Source organism: Phoca vitulina, unplaced genomic scaffold (genome assembly GCF_004348235.1).
Source record: "Phoca vitulina isolate PV1807 unplaced genomic scaffold, GSC_HSeal_1.0 scaffold21, whole genome shotgun sequence".
Lineage (NCBI taxonomy): Eukaryota > Metazoa > Chordata > Mammalia > Carnivora > Phocidae > Phoca > Phoca vitulina.
The window spans coordinates 30,248,866-30,267,813 of NW_022589724.1; the positions used below are offsets into that span (position 1 = coordinate 30,248,866).

At 61.9% G+C, this 18,948-nt stretch overlaps 2 protein-coding genes across 2 annotated transcripts; one reads left to right on the top strand and one right to left on the bottom strand.

Annotated features, from left to right (window-relative positions):
- The first annotated feature begins 37 nt into the window (after window positions 1-37).
- On the top strand, window positions 38-8,120 carry CACFD1 (calcium channel flower domain containing 1). Its single transcript, XM_032418382.1, has 5 exons — window positions 38-218; window positions 3,355-3,427; window positions 4,809-4,934; window positions 7,355-7,462; window positions 7,959-8,120. Exons 1-5 carry the CDS (start codon window positions 98-100, stop codon window positions 8,047-8,049), a joined length of 519 nt encoding a protein of 172 aa, XP_032274273.1. The 5' UTR covers window positions 38-97; the 3' UTR covers window positions 8,050-8,120.
- Window positions 8,121-10,312: 2,192 nt separating this feature from the next.
- SLC2A6 (solute carrier family 2 member 6) lies at window positions 10,313-17,924 on the bottom strand. Its single transcript, XM_032418381.1, has 10 exons — window positions 17,724-17,924; window positions 17,054-17,216; window positions 15,824-16,030; window positions 15,113-15,212; window positions 14,368-14,579; window positions 13,797-13,949; window positions 13,062-13,170; window positions 12,490-12,684; window positions 12,141-12,286; window positions 10,313-11,489 (listed from the first exon to the last, which is right to left on the bottom strand). The coding sequence occupies exons 1-10, from the start codon at window positions 17,909-17,911 to the stop codon at window positions 11,334-11,336; spliced, it is 1,629 nt and encodes a 542-aa protein (XP_032274272.1). The 5' UTR covers window positions 17,912-17,924; the 3' UTR covers window positions 10,313-11,333.
- Window positions 17,925-18,948: the final 1,024 nt, after the last annotated feature.

Genomic DNA, 18,948 nt, shown 5'->3' on the forward strand with positions numbered 1-18,948 from the left:
TGAGCGGCCGCCTCTCCCACAAGGCAGCGCGCCGGGACGACGCGGCCGGCTCCGGAGCCCTTTGTGAGGGCGGCGGGCTGCGCCAGACGGCGGCACCATGAGCGGCTCGGGCGGGGCGGCGGCGGCGGCCGTCAGCTCCGCGCCGCCCGCGCAGGACGAGGGCATGACGTGGTGGTACCGCTGGCTGTGTCGCCTGTCGGGGGTGCTGGGAGCCGTCTGTGAGTACCCGGCCCGGGGGAGGGGCCGGCCCCGCCGCCCACCGCGCATGCGTATCCGGCCCCGCCCCCTCTGGCGCGCCCCCGCGGGGAGGGGCTGGGTGGGCATGGGGGGGGGGGCTCTGCGGGGCGCGCGCGGAGCTGACGCCTGGCGGTTGCTATGGTTCCCGGCCGCGCGGCCGGGCGGCTCCGGGGACGTTCCAGGAGGGAAAGTGAGCTCCCGCGGCCAAGTCGCTGCCCCCCGCCGCGTCCGAGCGCGAGGACAGCGCGGCCCTTGTGTCGGCGGCGGGGCGGGGGGCTTTCCGGGACTTCCCAGATGCCGCTCGCCGGGCGCCCGCTCAGCCCGGCCCGGAGGCAGCCTCACCTGTTGACTTGGGCGTGGGTGGGGGCGCCAGCCGTCTTAACTTCTGGGCAAGGTTGTTGATCCGTGGGGCGTTTGGTGCGGACAGGCAGTCCCCGAGGGAGGGCCGGGCAGTGAGCCGAGGGGACGCGGCCTCTCATCGGGGTCCTCACTGTCCTTCCAGAGGCCGGCGCGTTCCCTTTGCTGGCCGCTGCCTCAGCCGCCTCTCCTCTCCCCTGCTCGTACTCCCCAGCGCCATCCCGACACACATCCTGCCACACCCCCGAAAGAGCATGAGCAGGAAGGCAGACCTGCTGCAGAAGTAGAATAAAGCTCATGCGGCAGGTCTTCGGAAGGCAGATGCGCGTCTAGTCTGAACGGTCCACTCGCCTCGCCTGTGCCTGCGGCCCTCCGCTTCGGGAATTGCTGGAGGAGAGGGCACCTCCCCTGGACTTGAACGAGTGCCCGCCTGGCACAGAGGGCTGGGGCAGGGCAGATGCTGATCACGTCGCCAGGAGGAACACCTTTCAGGGTCCCCTTCCAGCCCCACAGTCCTGCCGGGTGGGTGGATGCTGGAAGGACGTTCAGGAGTGCAGGGGTGGGAGTGTGCGGCTCAGGCAGGGCACGCCCTTATCCAGAGGTGATAATGGGACGCGCCCCTGAGTCCCGTCTCCCTGCCACGTCCCACTGCGTCACTGCTGTTGGAGCAAGCATGTTTTTGACTCTGGAGAGACTGCTGGCTCGAGGTCAGGCCTTAGATAAGATCCTCTCAAGTTTGGCTAGCTGTTTTCCTTGCAGATCAGAGTGGGGGTCCTGCAGCGAGTGACAGTGGGCAGTGGGGGAGAAAGGAAAGGTTCTGACGGTGGCCGGTGGGCTGTCACCTTCCCACTCTCTTGGATTCAGCAGCCCTGCTGACTCCCTGGTTCACCCTGATATCCCATGCAGTTCTGTGTCTCTCAAAGTGGGGTGCCTGGGCCGCCCCAGGACTTCATGGTGTTGGGGCTACGGATGAAGCACCAGGAGAAGCTTGTGGCATCACCCTGAAATGTCAGTTCACCTGAAGACCGGTGGGAGGGGATTGTTACGCAGACACCAAGTAGTATACCCCAGGGGAGGGCGCAAAGCACGCAGGAGTGTTTGGGATGAGGGGCGCCTGGCCGGCGCAGTTGGTGGCGTGTGCAACTCTTGATGTTGGGGTTGTGAGTTCAAGCCCCACGTTGGGTGTAGACATTACTTAAAAATAAAATCTTAAAAAAAAAAAAGGCTCAGGGATGAAACAGGAATTCAGATAAGGGTTGTGCTTCTGGTCGGTCAGTTCAGGGTAGGGTTGCCCTCCTGGCCGGTGGGGGCCTTGGAGAGGCATTTATTCAGGGTCCTGACAGTCATGTAGAGGCCGTAGCCTGGGAGGGAAGAGGACTGTGCAGGATGCCTTCCTCACTTAGCAAGAACACTGGAAACTCCAGGGGCATCTTCCAGCCTTGATTGTTACGGGGCTCCTGGCTGGAGCCTTTCTGTTTGGGTCGAAACCTGGTTCTCCCCCAAGGTTGGCTGTTGGTAGGACAGTGTGGGGAGGGCCGGAGCTGGAGGCGAAATGCTGGCTGCCGCAGGTGTAGACTGCTGTCAGGGGAGCCCAGGGACAGCCAAGAGCCGGGCAGAAGCAGTACTGTGTTGCGGGCACTCACGTCTGTGGCCCTGGGGGCCTTGCTGTCTGAAAGCCTATGTGCCATGTCCCAGGGGAGTGCCACCTTTTTAGTAGGCAGAATGTGCCTCTGTCCTTTTAGGAGACCTGGGGGACACACGAGGGCAGTCCCTCTGCAGTTTGGGCTCACTTCATCTGGTTTCCTCCTCCACCGCCTGCAGCCTGCATAGGGTTACAAGGGAAAACAACAGAATTCCAGGCCCAGCCAGGGATCAGGTACAGAGGTTTAATGTTTAATGAACTGGTGGCTAATTGCTGCCTCAGGGCCCAGCTTTCAGCCCCACCCCAGCTAGGGCCCCGGCAGCTGGGCTGGGTGCCGGGCTGGGAGCCAGGGCCCCGGAAGTGCCTGGCTGGCACCGGGAGTTCCGGGAGAAGCGGGCCCCAGAGGCAGCTGGTGTGTGCAGAGGCGGGCCTGGCACACCCTGCCCGTGGGGCACAGTCAGGAGCGCAGGGCCAGGCTCCACATTTCGGGCATTGGGGCCTGGTGTTTCAGGGGTGGGTGGCCCGGGCTGCGGCACTTGCCTATGTGCAGGAGAGAAAACAGGCCTAAAACAGTGACGAGAACATCCTTAGCTGTGTGCAAGTCACAGCTGACATGGTTACCCAGGGCTGCCTGGTCCTGATTTCTGTTCCGGGAGAGGCCGCTCTTGTCCCAACCAAAATCCAAGCCACGTTTTCCGCGTCAGAGCGCTTCTTGTGTGGCCAACCCTGCTAATGGTGGCGCCTGCCTGGCCTGAGCCCTCCAGACTCTTCTCTCTTTTCATCCTCAGTACCTCGCAGTGGGTACGGGTACGGCTGGGGTTCAGAGGCCGGCCCTCCAAGCCGTGCATTGGACAGAGGGTGAGACGCCCTCCAAGCCAGCCAGCCACACCTTTGCTGTGGGGCCTGGGACCAGCCGCTTCCCCTCTCTGAGCCTGCATCCTCATCCGGGATGCCGAGCAGTTACATTGGTCTCCCTTGTCTCGGATGGCAGAGGGGAGACTTGTAGGTGCTGTGGGCGGAGGCAAGTGTCGGGTGTCGGAAGGGGTCTGCTGGGGGTCCTTCCCGGCAGGCTCTGTCCCTTCCTCCCTGCTGATTCCTGCTCCTGTCTCGCTTCCAAGCTTGCGCCATCTCAGGCCTCTTCAACTGCGTCACCATCCACCCTCTGAACATCGCGGCCGGCGTGTGGATGATGTGAGTAGCCTCGTGACTATCTTGCCCGGTGGGGCTGGGGCTCGCCATGCAGGGCTTCACCTCCTTCATACCCTGCCATGTTTCGTTTTCCTGATTCTCTGTAGGGCCAGCCCAGGGGAACCCCCATCCAAGCCTTTATTGGGTTTAGGGCTGGGGTCACAAACGTGTCCTGAGTTAGAGGCTTGGTGTCTGGTGGGGTTGGAGCCCGGTGCTGGGATCTGGAGCTCCAGCTTGGAGGTGGGCAAGCCACAGACTGGGCAGATTAGAGCTGGTGCGGGATCAGGTGGTTAGAATGCCCTAGATGAATTCCTTGCCCGCCTCCTGCCAGGGTAGCTCATTCCTGTGGGAAGGGAAGGCAGGGGGTGAGCACTGGCCAGTGCGGCTCTGGCCGCATCTGAGCCACCCAGCGCACGTGAGAGGTGGCCGTGCACCAGGCATTGCCTGTGCCCCCGTGGGACCTGGCCGGGGAGGGGCACGGAGATGGACAGGATGGAGCCCTGCCCCCAGAGAACTCAGGCCGGGGCGGAGGCTTGCTGGGGTGGGGCCCAGAGACACGTGGGGGATTGGGGTGTTGAGGCACTGGGCCGAGGCTTCAGTGGGCTGAGTCAGAAGACAGGCTGGCCTGGCTGTGGAAGGGCTGGGAGGACGGACCTGTACAGGAGGCTGGGGAGAGCCGGGGGGGGGATGCGGGTTGTGCACAGTCCCTGCTCTGGGCTCAGGTGGGCTCCTGGGGCACCTGCAGCTTGAGTTTCTGTCGAACATAGGTAATGAGGGCCCTGGTGTCTGTTACTGTGACCCAGCCATGGAGAACACAAAGACTGGAGCAGACCCCTCAGTCTGTCCCCGCGGGTTAGCTGTCCCCAGCCAGAATACAGGAAGGCGGGGGGAGGGGGGAGAGAACACTACACCACAGGGCTTGCTGAGCTCCCTCCTCCCTGTGTGGCCTTGCCGAGGGTCAGCCCTCAGTGACTGTGGACTGACTGACCCACTCCTGGCCGTCCTGGTGGATGAGCCGCTGCTGGGGACAGCTTTCCCAGTGCTGATGGCCACCTGGGTGACAGGGGTGATCATGCTAGTAGCCGAGTGGCGGCTGGCTCTCTGCCCAGTGCTCTGTGTGGAGGGACTCACTGCATGCTTATGGCGGCGCCGTGATGCAGGGGGTCTTGTCTCCTTCGAAGACAGAGGGATAAAGGGAAGACCAGATTCTTCCTCTGGAGCATTCATTTCGGTTAGGGAGGCTGGTGTGTGGGCAGTGGTTCAGCAGTGGCCCTGAGAGAAGACGTGGGGGGGGGGGCGGGAGGAGGCATTCTGGTGCTGGGCATTGGGGTCCCCCCATATCCCCAGGCCTGTCAGCCTGCCCCTCTCTTTTTCTGCCCTCCAGCATGAACGCCTTCATCCTGTTGCTCTGCGAGGCGCCCTTCTGCTGCCAGTTCATTGAGTTTGCGAACACGGTGGCGGAGAAGGTGGACCGGCTGCGCTCCTGGCAGAAGGCTGTCTTCTACTGCGGGTGAGGGGCCCCAGGGCGGGTGGGGCGATGGGAACATTGAACCCTCCAGGGCCCCTGACACGGTTTCCCAAGACTCAAGGAGCTGAAAGGCAGGCAATAGGTAGTGGCCGGCGCGTGGGGGGACTGTCAGCGAGGATGAGGCTGGGAGAGCTTTGCGCAGAGCTCTCTGGTGATGGCCGTGTGCTGTGTGACCCGCGATGGCGCGGCGGGGGAGCGAGCCCACTGCTGCAGTCTTCCGCACGTCAGATGTGGGATGTGGGTGCCCCGTGGCCTGCTGTGTGATAGAGAAAAGTGAGCAGTGCTTGGAATGTTGGCCCATCATTTGGGAGTTGTTAACTAGATTCTGGTAGGTTCATAGAATGTGTTTGTGGGCAGCCTTTCAAGAGTGTGGCCCGTCCAGGTGCCCTGACATGAGGGCGAGTTGCAGAACAGAAACGGTCACCTTCCTATATGCTTTCCTTTGATTTTCCCACTTCTAACAACAGATTCCATATGCAGCCCTGTCCACCTGAGTCATGAGGTTGAACTAATTTCAGGATGTGTCTAATACACAGAAGCTTCTAGAACAGCGCTGGTGCATAGGAGGCCCTCAGCAGCTTCTGGCAGCAACAGCAGTAGTTACTAGGGTTTGGGTTATCTTTGAAATGAAAGCGGAGATGTTTGGTGGAGGCCAGTGGTTTTGACAGCACCAGATACGTATTCTTTCCGTTCTGGAGCCACTTCCCGCTGGGTCTCCACCACAGATACAGGATCACAGAGCGCTGCCTGTCATCGTGTCCTTTGCCTTGACCTTTTTTTTTAAGAAATGTATTTTAAAAAATACTAACAGTAACATGCATTCATTAAAAATGATTTGGAAAATATTAAAACCCCACTACTTGGAACGCTTTGGTAAGTTTTGGTCTGCTACTCTGCGGGTGGCTTTTTAAACCGGTTTCTGACACGGTCATAACCATTCTAAGGGAATTTGTATCCTCCTTTTTTTCACTTCATATCGTGATATAAACATTTCCAGGATCACTACAAAGACTTTATGACGTTACTTTTAATGATGGGAATATTTATTCCACTGTGTACGTCATGCTTTTTCTTAATTTGTTAACTGTGGTGCAAATCAAATCAAACCGTGATAACCCGCGATGTGCCAAAGCTTTTTCTGTGATGCTTTTCTTAGGATATGTTTCCAGATGTGCACTTACTAGGTCAGAGATCACAGTCACTGAAAAGGCTTCAGTACATGACTACATTGCTTTCGAGTTTCTGTCACCTGTCCAGCCTCCCAGTGTTGTGCACCATTTTACACTTGTGTCCGTTGTCTAGGAGGTGAGGTGTTTTTCCAGACGGCTAACTGCATTTTCTTTTTTGGAAATGGTCTAGTTTACTTTTTACCTTTTGGCATCTTAATGTTTTACTTAGTAAGTTCTACGTTTCTTGTAATGAAGATTTCTCAGTCCTTTGTTATATTTTCTGCAAATATTTTTCCAGCCTGTGTGCTTTTGTTTTGACTGAAGATTTTCCCCCATGGTGATTTCTGTTATTCTTTTATTACCTAGAAATTTTATGACCACAGTAAAACCTCACATCACTTGTCCCGCCTGAATAGAGTCAGGTGGAATTCAACTGGTGGTCCAGTCTTACCTTCTTTGTGTGCAGGGTGCGTGTGGGCAGGGGAGGCCTCTGGGCAGACAGTCTGGCCCAGGGAAGCAACAGGACAGAGTGCTGGTCCTCCAGATGCAGTATCTTCCTGGCGTCGGTAATCTAGCTGCCACCCTGGTCTGGGAATCCCTGCCGGAATCTTAGAGAGTCAGCCCCATGGCTACTCAAGCCAGAGCGGACACCTGCCGCCAGGTGGCGCCAGACGGAGGTCGGGACCAGACGGAGCTGGGGCTGCTCCGGCCGGGAACCTAGCAAGCAGGAAACCCCATGCCTTATGCAGTTGAAGCTTTGGGTTCTTTGGTGGTGAGATGTGGCCGGTTTTACTGCAGTACAAAGAGCTACCATGTATCTGGTGCTGATGCTGTTCCGGGCATTGTACTGTGTCGTTAACACGGGAGGAATTCAGGGACTTGCTGAGTCACAAAGCCACTAGGGGGTGGACTGACATGTGATTTTCTGGTCGATTTTCTGGTCGGCCTGTTTTATGGACAGGGAGGGCAGACCATCCCAGTACTGTTTCACCCTTTGTGTGCCACAGACCCTGTCAATGATCTGATGAAGGCTTTACGTCTTCTCCCTGAAAATACACAGAATTTCGCAGACAAGTGCCTGTGTGTCTAAGGACTTTCTGAAGCCTGGCTGTGAACCTGTGTCCGGACTGATTTCTCAGGACCCTTCCTGCACCTGGTGTCTGGGGAGGGGGCCTGGAGGCGGCGAGGCCGCCGCAGGGCAGGAGTACCCCCTGACCTCTGCCTCTCTCGTAGGATGGCCATCATTCCCGTCGTCATCAGCCTGACCCTGACCACGCTGCTGGGCAATGCCATCGCATTCGCCACTGGGGTGTTGTATGGACTCTCTGCTCTGGGCAAGAAGTGAGTGTGCTTCTCCTGGCCCCCCGGGGGGGATCTTGACATCCTGCCTCCTGCAAGTCTCTCGGGAAGGAGGGTCTGGGAGGGGCCTCGTTACCCCTCTGCGGACACTGAGGCACAGAGGCTGTCAGCATCCTCGGGGTGTTCAGCTTTAGGGGACAGGAGCAGGAGGGCTCGTGGGCTTCTGCTGGCCTGGCTGTACCTCGCCACAGCCCATAGTGGGGCTGGCAGGTCTGTGGCTTGGGAGAGCCTCTTCCTCTGTCCTCAGAGCCCGGACTGCAACTCTGAATCCTTCTCCACCCAGCACCCCAGGCAGACCGTGCCACTCTTAGAGGGGACGTGTCTGCCATCCCAGCAGCAGGGTGTCTGGGGAAACCAGAGCCCAGTAGGGTGTCCCTGCAGGTCGTGCCTTGGTCACAGGCCAGGAATCTGGTAGTGGCTGGGAGGGCTGTGTGCCTGGGGTCTTTCCCCCCGTGACGCTGACTCGCTCTCTCCCCAGGGGCGATGCCATCTCCTATGCCAGGATCCAGCAGCAGAAGCAGCAGGGGGATGAGGAGAAGCTCACGGACACCCTGGAGGGGGAGCTGTAATGTGAGCTTCCTGCTCGCTCCTGTGCTTCTGTGTGGACACGTCCTGCAGGGATGAGGCCTGGAGCATTGACCCTGAAGGACAGCCTGGAAGAGGAGCCTTTGCCTGGCTCCCATCAGCCCCTCTACCCCCGTCCCTATACCTGGAGTCCTCTTCTGTCTTCTCCTTTCTCTAGCTTGGTGTCTCCCGGCCCTGGGCCTCGGCCAGCAGGAAGGAGACTGGCAGTGACAGCGGGCAGCCCCAGGGGTGACCCAGGCCACAGGGCTGGAGGCAGAGCAGAGCCTGGCCCCACGCACAGCTGGCCTGGCTCAGCCGGAAACGCCGCCGTGTGCATTTCCAGACTCCCACTGCTAGCAGAGCCACCGGGGATCTGCTGAACATTTGGGAGGAGCTTCCCCCAGAGATGCTGGGCCCGGGCATTGGGCAGAGGGAGCCTCCTCTTGGCTCTCCAGGCAGGAAAGTATGCTGTAGGCTGAGCCACCTGGGCCCCCTCTGTCCACCTGTCATCGGGACAGAGTGGTGCCCTGCTGCCCATGGTCTGCCGCTGCCCGGGCCCCTCCCTGCCTCTCTGTTCTCTGTGGGAGCCCACAGCACTCCCGAGATGCTTCTAGAGTACCCAGAACAGCAGCCTTGGCAGCGGCTGGACGTCCCGGGAGTGCTCCCTCCCCCAGCTCCCTGGAAGCTTGGACAAGCCGTTCCAGGATACTTCTCATGGGCCTGGCCCGGGCCCCCAGGTTCTCCCCCCAACCCCCAAGGCCCTGGTGCTAAGGGAGTGGGGAGGGCAGGCTCTCCTCTCCCATGGGGCTGTTTGTCCACCTCTCTGGTGTGGTCCTGCCATGTTAGCAGTGGCCCAAGCCCAGTTAGTAGGGCTAAGCTTGACCCACCGATATTGCTGCTGGCCTGCCCCCGACCCTGCCTTCGGGGAGCTTCTTGCCTTTGAGAGCTGGGCAGAGGCCAGAGCTGCCTCCGCCACCATGAGCTGTACCCAGGCCACCTGGGAACAAAGCCTGTGCGGGGGGCACGAGGAGGCGGCCCTGCCTGGGCTGTGCACCGTCTCCCCCGGCCTCCTTCCATGCCAGTGTTCCTGTGTCCCCCGCGTATGTCCGCCTCAGCCCGCTGACGGCTCCGCTCACCGGACTTGTCCCCAGCTGCTAGGCCTGTCTGATGGGACCTGACGGAGCCCAGGCGGCACCTGGGCAGAAATGGGTGGTGTGTAAAAGGCTCCATCTGGGGCCCAGCTCTGCTCTTCCTTCTCCCAGGACCCTGGCGGCGCCTGCTCATGGCCCCGAGCTCAGCCCCAGTCCTGCTTTGTTGGAAACAGCCCTCGGGCTGTGTCCAGATCCTTGCTTCCCAGAGGGAGCGCTCCTCTCAGGGGCTTGTTAGTGTTGGTCAGCAGGAGGGGCAGTTACTGTCCTGGGGACACATCCAGGGCTCCTGGTCAGCAGTGGCCCCCGGCGGCCTTCCAGAGGGCCTGACCAGGCTGGGCCCCCGGGTGGCAAGGGCACTGCAGTGTGGCTGGCCTGGTGGGACATGTGCCTTCGGGGGTCCTCTGGGACCACCTTTCTCAAACAAGCGCTGGGTTCAAAGGGCTGTGGGCTCTAGACCTCTCCGGGCGGGCGTGTGTGTGTGTGTGTGTGTGTGTGTGCGCGTGCTTGTCTCTGTGTCTGCCGTGTGTGTGTTTGTGTGTCTTCTGCGTGTGCTGTAAGACCTGTCTACCTCCCAAGAGGAGCGCCCCTCTTGGTTCATTCTTATCCAGGAAGTGGGACGCGAGGGTCGCTCCTGCCCACCCCTCCTGCCCCTGCGGCAGGGGCCTTGATGGCGGGGGCTTTCTTCTGCAGGAGGAGAGGGGCTGGCTCTGTGTCCAGGAAGGCTGCACCTCTACCCTGTCGGGAAGTCGGGTGGGTGTCGGGTGGGCTCTAGAGGCAGGCGCAGAGGTGGGAGGGCCCTCCAACCCCTCAGTCACCGGCCAGGATGGACCTGAGGTTCCCAGCGAGTAGGGCTAAGCAATCCTGGAGCAGTGACCCTATCCCTCAGTGTGGAGTGCCGCCTCGCAAGGAACATCTGTCCAGCTGGCAGAAGGGGCTGGGCCGCCAGGTTCCACTCCTGCCTCCGCGGGTCTGGACTCTCTTGTCTCGGGCCCTCACTTTCTCAGTGTTCAGTGTGCATTTTGAGCAATAAAGCCTGGCGGGAGTTTGTATGCTTGTTCATGCACTCTGCCTATTCCCTCCACCCACCCACCCCCACCCCTGGTGCCGTAAGCAAGCAGGCTGGGACCACTGGCCCTGGGAGTAACTGCCATTTTATTGAGGACCTTCTGTGCGGCTGGCCCTGTCCCAATCCTGCTCACAGCATCTAAGACGAGGCATGTGGCTTGCCGAGGTCACACAGCTGGGGAGGGCTGAGCCCGTGAGACAGAGCCATCCCGCGGCCAGGCTCTCCCCCACTGGCTGCCTCGCCCCTTCCCTCTGCCTTACTGTGGACAGGTCGGGGGTGGCCGGAGGGGGCCTTGCCTAGGGCAGCAGGCCCTGGCAACCTTGGCTGAGAGTTTGGGTCTAGCCAAACCTGGCTGCTGGGTGGGCTCCCCCACCTGCAATATACCCCATCCTGCCAGTCCAAGGCTGAGAGCCTGATTTATTTTTACAAACAGGGTGAACATGGTTTGCAGACAGGAGCACTTGAGCCCCGTTTCCAGAGGTTGGGTGGGTGCAGGAGGAAGTGTCTGTCCTGGGTCTTGGGCCCTGGCCTGTGGGAGTCTAGAATGTTCCCCATAGTACCCATAAACTTTTAGAAGTACAGATCTGTCTTCCTCCCTGTAGTCAAGTTGTTCCGTGGTGACTAAGCGGATCAGAACAAAATGGCACGATGATGTCCCTGTGTGGAGCCATCCACCGTCTCCCGCCCTGTGCTCTCTCCTCGTTATAGCCCTCTGTGGGCGCATCCTCTGCGCCCAAGTAAGGAACAGGCCCCAGGTCAGCCAGCAGGGCCTTGTCCTCGCCCCCGGGCCGTATGCTCCCCTGTGGCCCATGGCTGCCTCCTCTGCCAGTGCGTCTTGGCCAATGAGCGTGCAACATGGCAGGCTGCCTGAGCTGGGGCCTAGGATGGAGAGGGGTGCTGCGTGCCCAGAGCCAGAACGTGCCCTGTGGGGGGCCTGCCATGCTTCTGTCTGGTCCTCCTGTGCTCCGTCAGATGGCAGATTGCTGCTGCCTTCCGGGCTCAGCGTGCAGGCTTGTGGCCAGCGCGAGGCCCTGCGCCCAGTGGTTTGGCCCCCCCGGGCGGGGACCCTCACCTAGTGCAGGAAGGACCTCCTCCCGGTGCGGAAGAAGGACTCAATCTGCTCCAGCGACCGGCCCTTGGTCTCAGGCACCCAGCAGCCAGTGAACACCAGGCTGGCCAAGCAGATGGCAGCGAAGAAGAAGAAAGGCACGTGGAGGCCGAAGGCGTTCTGGGGGTATGGAGGGGATGCCTGGTCACACGGGGGGGTTCCTGGGGCCCTTCTAGTGTTAGCCAGCCTTGAGGGGCCTTCCCCTTACTCCCCCGCTCAGGGGTCTCCCTGGGCTCCTCACTGCCTCCCGCATGAGACGCAAATGCTTTAGCATGGCCCGCCCTGGCCCGGAGCTCTGGCCTCAGCCTCGGCTCAGACAGCCACCTCTCCCCCAGCTGCAGGAGGCCTGCACCCCCTAGCCTGGCGGGAGCAAGCTCCTGTGTTTCTGGAGCCACCGCACACGTCCTCCTGCCCTGCCCCAAGCTCATCCGCGCCTCTCTGCCAGGGCTGTGCACACCACGTGTGCTCCCCAACCCTGCCCTGACCCGCTGGCTACACCAGGGGCGGCCCTGGCCCTGGCTGCCCCAGTCACACTGTCCCTCCCGGGAGCTGGGAACGAGATTCTGGTTGGCTTCAGGGCCTGTTGGGGGTCTGAACCAGGAGTGGGGAGAAGGGCACATAGCGCCCTATGTGGGCTGGCCAGCAGGGACCCTGCCGGGAGACCCAAACTGCCACCCGACAGAAGGCCCTCTGGGCTCACTTGTCCTGGCCCAGGAGTACCTGTGGGACACTCCGAGGACTTGACCGAGAAGCCCCACCCGAGTTACTCACCACCACCAGCAGGAAGGACTTGGTGAGGGCAAAGGCGGTGAGCCAGCTGACGAGCACGCAGAGCCCCGAGGCCACACCGCGGGCTTGCAGGGGCAGGATCTCCGACATGAGGAGCCAGGTGATGGGCCCCCAGCCCATGGCGTACCCTGCCAACAGAGGGGACGAGGGGCCTCTGCTGCCTGCACGGAGCTGCCGAGACCCCTGGGTCGCCAACCCTGCTGACGCACCAGGACCGCGGTGCCCCGCCCATGCCCTAGCAGGGCCCTCACACCTGAGCACAAGCCAGCCCCCCTCTGGCTGGCCATCAGCCTCCTGAGCCCTCATCCCGGTGCAGTCGCTGCACACCTACCTGTGATGAAGAGCATGGTGGCCACCAGGGGCACGAGGGTGAGGTAGCTGGAGGGGGTGGCCAGGGGCTGCTCTGTGCCCCCCAAGGACACACTCTCGAGGCCCACGGTGCTCATGGTGCTGTTGGGAGTCAGAGGCTTCGGACCGAAGTGGACATACAGCCCCAGCGTCAGGTTGGCCACAAACATGATGGTGGCTGTGGACAGACAGGTGGCCCTCGGGAGGGGGGCCAGGACCCTCTGAGCCGGGTGCTTCCTCTGCATAGCCCCTCAGCACCCTGCGCCCTTCGCGGGCCGGTTCTCATCCAGGCGGCCACCACGGCCGGTGACCGGATGCTTCCTGCAGAGCAGCAAGCTCTGCCTGCCTGCGTTTGAGCTTCGGTCACACTGTGGCCCCCGCAGGCCCTCCCGCCGCAGCGGGTGTGTGCCAGGCCCTGTGCTGGGCGCTGGGGAGGTGGGGCCCATAGGGCAGGGGGGACAACCCCGCACCCCACCCTGGAGCTCCCAGCCACAGCGCGCCCTGCGTGGGCCGGCGCGCGATCGTCAGCGGCGGGAGGAGGCGGCGAGTGCTCACCTGAGATGAAGAGCAGAACCTTGCGGCCAGCCAGGTCCATGGTGAGGGCGGCGATCAGCACGGAGAAGAGCCTCACGGCCCCCACGATGGCCGCATCGTCCTTCGGGGGCTGCGGGGAGGAAGCCGCCGGGCCTGAGGGGCTCCAGCGTGCTGCTCCTGTCCCACCCGTACCCCAACAAGGGGCCGCGGGACGCTCCGGTCCCAGGCTGTGGCCACAGCTCCGTTGGAGCGTTGAGCTGCTGAGCAGGCACCATGTGCCAGGCGCTTCCTCTGGTCACCCAGCCTAGCCTGCAGGGCCCCCCGGGCCAGCATGGAATCCAGGCGCCACAATGACTTGTGGGACTGCACTGTCACTAATCTTTCAATCTCCTCTCCCTCTGAGTCCAGGACCGGCCGGCGCAGGCACACCCTCTAATCTCCCGTCTACAGAGGCGGAAGCTGAGGTTTGGAGGCAAGGGACTTCCCTCAGTGAGCGGGAGATGTTCTGAACCTGGGGTCCATGACCCCCAAGGGCTCCGCACTTCTAGACAACGGGTTCCTTTGGAATCCCGGATATTTTAAAATATGTAAGTTTACTTATAAACATTATTCTGAGAACAGGGACATGGCACAAAACCAGCTCGGAGACCCTGGCGGGCTCCACAGGGCACACGCACCCCTGACACGAGCCGCAGGGCAGGTGCTCGGTAAGGGACGGCCTCCCAGATGCCGGCTGGTGCGGGGTCGGGCTCTCACCAGAAGGACGGCAGTGCTTTCGAAGATGGGCTGCAGGTAGACAAGGATGGGCGTGATGCCCATCAGTTGCTGCAGGAAGCGCATCAGCAAGGCGATGAGGATGGGTCGGTACATGTGGGGGTTCCGGGCCTCGGCCCACGACATGTGGGTGCTCTAGAAACATGAAGCTGCCACTGAGGGGGAGCCGTGCCGGCCCCTCCAGCAGGCTCCACCCTGCCCTGGGTTGCATGGGGCTGGGTAGGAGACTCCCTCCTCTCTTCCCCCAGGAAGGACCCTGTGCCTGGAGGCAGTCCAGGCCATGCACAGGCCTGGGGGACCCCCGCCTGAACCCCAGGCTCTTGGATGAGCGGGTGGGTCAAGGAAGATTTTTGATTGTAAGGGTCTCTGTGTGCCCGGCATTGGTAGCACGGAGCACATGCTCTGGGTCAAGTGTGGCAATATTTCCCCTCCCCCCGGTTCTTGGAGGTGGGAGCTGCTCTTATCCCCATTCCCCGGGAAAAGCAACCAAGGCTCAGATAGGCCTAGCGGCTGGCCGCAGCCACACGGAGCTGTGCGCCCAACCCTCCCACACCTGTCTGCGGACGTTGTCCTGGATCTGCTGGAACTCCCAGCGGATGTCGGTGTCGGCCCCACGGAGCCAGGCCAGCGCCCGCAGCGCCTCCGTGTCCCTGCCCCGTGAGAGCAGGAAGCGAGGGGAGTTGGGCATGAAGCTGAGCAGCAGGATCATGATGAGCACGGGCCCTTCCCCGGCCACAGCCAGCCAGCGCCATGGCAGCAGGAGGCCTGGAGGCGAGGATGGGGTGAGGAGCTGGGGTCCAGGCTGGACAGAGTCCCCTCCCGTCGAGGCCTCTGAGCAACCTCATCTGTCCTCAAGGGCTAGTCCCAGGGCCACCTCCCACAGGAAGCCTACCCTGGTTGCCCCAAGCCTCTGTGATCTACACCAGGAGGGCCCCAGGGATTGCTTGGCCCCTAGCACCGGGCCCAGCACATAGAAGGAGGTCCTTGGAGGGTCTCAAGGGCCATGGCAAGGTGATAGAGGGGTAGCCTGAGCAGGCAAGGCCCCAGGCTTCTACCCCAAATCTCCACCCCATCTCAACCAGATGGGCTCTGATCTCTTTTCTATATGGACTTCCCATATGGCCAGAGAGAGGCAGAGTATTGCCTAGATGTACACAGCACAGTGGTATCTTGTCCCCCAGCTGGGGTTTGTTTTGGGGCGTGTTCACTGCCTTTCCAGCCCTGCCTGCTCAGCGGTACCCTGTCACTCCCACCCCTGCACACAGGAGGTGCTCAGTGCTCATTTGGATGATACTTGCCAAGGGCGTAGAGGGACAGAGATCCGAACACTGCCATGAGCTGGGGCGTGGCCCCCAGGGCCCCACGGACACTCGGGGTCGCAATCTCAGACACGTACACCTGCAAGACACATCGGCCCACCCAGGGCCTTTGGTGAGATTTAGGCTCCTGGGCCTGGCTAAGATGGGAGAGGTGGCCCCGGTGAACCTCGGGAAGTGACAGGTGGGGTCTTCTGATGGGGCTCTTGTCCTGATTGTGACTCTGTCCATTTCCCTAACCGTCAAATGGGCGGAAGTGCTCACCTTTGAAACGGGCAGCATGAGGTGGGGAGGCAGGAGGCCCACAGGCACCCAGACTCGGCTCCTCCCGGGCATCCCTAGCCCCCTGCTGGCCTTGCCCCGGCCCCTGACAGGGTGTGTGTGCAGCTGTGGGAGGAGTCCTAGGGAGGGGAGAGACTTCCCCTTCCCCCATTGCTCAACGCAGATTTTCTTCAGTTGAGCAATGTGCCTGATTGTCGGGAAATGGGGTGGGAACTTGAAGGAGTCCAAAGTGAGGTCGGCTGGGGATGTGGGGACAGATTAGCTGCCCTGCGGCAGGTGAGCTGAGGTTCCCCGGCAAACATATCTCCGTTGACCGGGGGGCTGGGAGGGGGGCCGGGAGACTTCAGCCACATGGTTGTTAGCACAGTGCTGAGGCAGCGAGGGGACAGGGGTGGGCAGTCCTGGCCTTACCGGGATGCAGGCAGCTGTGAGCCCCCCAGCGAAGCCTGTCAGCGTCCTCCCCAGCAGCAGCATCCAGAAGCCGTGGGCACCTGCCATGAGCGCGTAGCCGGCTGCTGATGGTACGGCTGAGAACATGATGCTGAGCTTCCGGCCCAGGAGGTCGTTGAGAACCATAGCACTGAGGCCCCCAGCTGCTGCACCCAAGGTGAATATGGACTGCAGGAAAAGGGTGGAGGGCAGACATGTGTGGGCACCCAACACTCCTACCCCCCCATCAGAGCCTAGGGGCAGCCACTTTTCCAGGCTGATCGTGAGATCCCTGCCTGCAGGATTCACGCCCTGACTGGTAGTGAGCCTCCTGTCTCCAGAGGTGTGCAAGCATCATGTGCACAACCCTTTGTTAGAGATGCCACCATGGGGAGTCCTGCTCTGGGGAGTAATGTGGGGCCACCTCTCCATAGTGGTTCAGCTCAGCCGAACGTTTAAATGTCTAATACTATTACAGCAGACAGGAGGATTCTGTGACCTGAAGCCCCTGGCATTTTTAGATTTGGGGGTTCTTGGATTCCCTGTAGAGTGTAGTGAGTAGGATCCAGTCAGTGACTTGGGCACATTGCTTAGCCTATCCGAGCCTCAGTTTCTTTAGCTGTTTTATGGGGACAGCAGGAGTACCGACCTCATAGGGTTGGCCCTGGAGTCAACTAACTCTCATGTACAGTGCCCAGCAGCATACCCTGGCACGTACTGAGTGCTCAGTACACACTAGGTATCATCTTAGCTGCTCGGTTGTAAATTGGAGGCTACTGAGATGGTAATTCTAGCATCCTGGGACTCTCAGGGCCCCCGCTCTTCCCTCCCACGTGCCCACACTCAATCCTGGGGCCCTCCTTGCCCCAGCCAGTGCCTCTTCCCATTGGCATCTGAGGCCCCTGCCCCCCATCATCCAGGGAGGTGCCCGCTCTGTTGTGGCAGTCCGGCTGTGGGGGTGTGGGGGGGGGGCCTGGGGCAGGGGGGAGACCCGGAGGACCACCTCTCCACTGTCTCCTTCCCACAGCTTCTTAGTAATCACTTCCTCCTTCTATTTCAGAGCAATCATCTGACCTCACTCACCCACTGTCCCTCCTACAACCTGGTGAGGATCAGGGAGGGGGAAGACCAGGGCCCTACAGGGGGGCCCTAGCTTCGTGGGTCCCCGCTCACCCTGCTCTGCCCGTCTCCAGCTCAGAGGAGGGCTCTTACCCCAAACCAGGATGCCTGGGTTTTGGTCAGACTCAGGTCCGGGTCCAAGGAGTGCTCCAGGGCTGGGATGACAGGGGACGTGTAGACCAGGGCATACCCGAAGCTGAAATTGCCCAGCACGGCGGCAAAGGTGGCCAGGAACACCCTCTTGTTCTGTGGGGCCCTGGTGGTGGTGGGGGCGGGCAGAGTGATGAGGTCTTGGAGCTCCTCCTCCCCCCGCGGCTGAAAGGCTGCGGGTCCTGAGCCCAGTGGCTGCCGGCTGGGGCTCGGAGGGCAGCGCTGGGTTGGGCTGGGCCGAGGGCTCCCAGACCTTGTGTCCTCTCGCTTGGAGAATCCCCAGGACAGTCCCCAAAGCCCACCCCCGTGGCTGAGACACGGGCACTTCTCTCTAGCAGAGGAGGCTTGCCTTCCGCTGGCAGCTTTGCCTCTGAAGCTTGCTGTGTGACCTTAGGCAAGCAAGCCCCTTGCCCTCTCTGGGCTTCCCTCACCCTGGCTGAGCCAGCTGGGGGCTGGGCCTGCTACGGGGGGAGAACAGCTCCTCAAATAGGACTGGGGTGTCTGGGGCAGAAGGGGGCCGGACGGACCTTTGCTGGACACTCACGGGAGGTCAGAGAAGGCCCAAGGCGGAAGCCGGCCCCTGCCCGCAGCCCCCATGCCCCGCGACTCTCACCCGACCCGCGTCCTCTCCCCCGGCGACGGGGACTTCTCAGGGAAGGTGTCGTAGTCCGGGCCCTCGGCTCCCAGCAGCGGCTCCTGCATGGCCGCCCTTGCTCGCAGTGTCCGTGCGGCCGCCGAGGGGCCGGGTGCTGGCGGGCAGCTCCGGCCGGAGACGCTCCGGGCAGCAGCGGCTCCGAGCATCCGGCGCAGGCTGCAGCTCCACCCCTCGGCCGCGATTGGCTGCGAGGCGGCCCTGCGGAGCCGGCGCCGGCCAATGGGGCCGCCGCGAGCGGTGCGGATGCTCGGATGCGGCTGCTCGGATGCGGGCGCGGCGCCGGGGTGGGGCGCGGGCGGCGTGCGGGGCCCGGCCGGGCTTTCCCAGGGCGCGGAGCCGGGAGCGGAGCGCGGGCGGACTTTCCCGGGGCGCGGGCTGGGGTGCGGGGCTCTGTCGGGGCTTTCCAGGGGCGCGGGCCCGGGGGCGGAGTGCGGGCGGGCTTTCCCGGGGCGCGGGCGGGGGGGGGGCAGGGTGCGGGGCTCCGCGGGGCTTTCCCGAGGCGCGGACCCCGGGGCGGGGCCAGGTTTTAAATGGGCGTGACCCGCACCTCGTGCGCCCCGGGAGGCCCCTGGGCTGGCCCTTCAGATGGGAACCCCTGCACCCGCACCCGAGGGAAGAGGCGCGATGGACGCAGAGCCCCTGCGGATTCGTCCGTGTCCACGTCTGGGTGGGATACCAGCACCCACCCCAGACCCAGCTCCTGTAGGCTGGAGGAAAACGCCCGGAGAGGCTTAGCGACTCCCCAAGGTCACACGGAGTACAGGTGTCTCCCTCCAAAGGAAGGCCTTGCGCTCTGCCTTCCTGGACTCCCTCCCTGCTGCATCGTGTGCCCGAGTCACGCCTGGCCCTGCCCCCTCCCCTCCAGGGCTGAGCTGAAATCTGGCTGAGGAGTGCCCATGACAGCATCCCGCATCCCGGACAGCCAGAGCGGGTGTGGGGTGGAGGCCCAGGGAGGAGGGGGCGGTGGTCCCAGTGGCACAGATTTGTATTTTCCCCATTTCTGGCCCGGTTTGATGGCAGAAATAACTTGGGCTTGTTGAGAATCATCCAGGTGATAAGATAAATTAAAAAACAAGAAAGACAGAAATAGAGTATTCCCTGGAGGCTCACCCTCAAACAGTAACACAGTCCACTAGTACCCGCTCTCCCCGCGGACTTTTCCAGAGAGGGGCTGGCTCACACC

What these genes read in the sequence shown, in the direction of transcription:
- CACFD1 (XM_032418382.1), top strand. Translation starts at nt 98, where the DNA reads ATGAGCGGCTCGGGCGGGGCGGCGGCGGCGGCCGTCAGCTCCGCGCCG. An exon ending in GCGGCCGGCGTGTGGATGAT is followed by an intron (nt 3,428 to 4,808) that starts GTGAGTAGCCTC and finishes TCTGCCCTCCAG; the next exon opens with CATGAACGCCTTCATCCTGT. An exon ending in CTCTCTGCTCTGGGCAAGAA is followed by an intron (nt 7,463 to 7,958) that starts GTGAGTGTGCTT and finishes CTCTCTCCCCAG; the next exon opens with GGGCGATGCCATCTCCTATG.
- SLC2A6 (XM_032418381.1), bottom strand. Translation starts at nt 17,911, where the DNA reads ATGCTCGGAGCCGCTGCTGCCCGGAGCGTCTCCGGCCGGAGCTGCCCG. An exon ending in CACCATGCTCTTCATCACAG is followed by an intron (nt 12,287 to 12,489) that starts GTAGGTGTGCAG and finishes CTCTGTTGGCAG; the next exon opens with GGTACGCCATGGGCTGGGGG. An exon ending in AGTCCTTCCTGCTGGTGGTG is followed by an intron (nt 11,490 to 12,140) that starts GTGAGTAACTCG and finishes CCATACCCCCAG; the next exon opens with AACGCCTTCGGCCTCCACGT.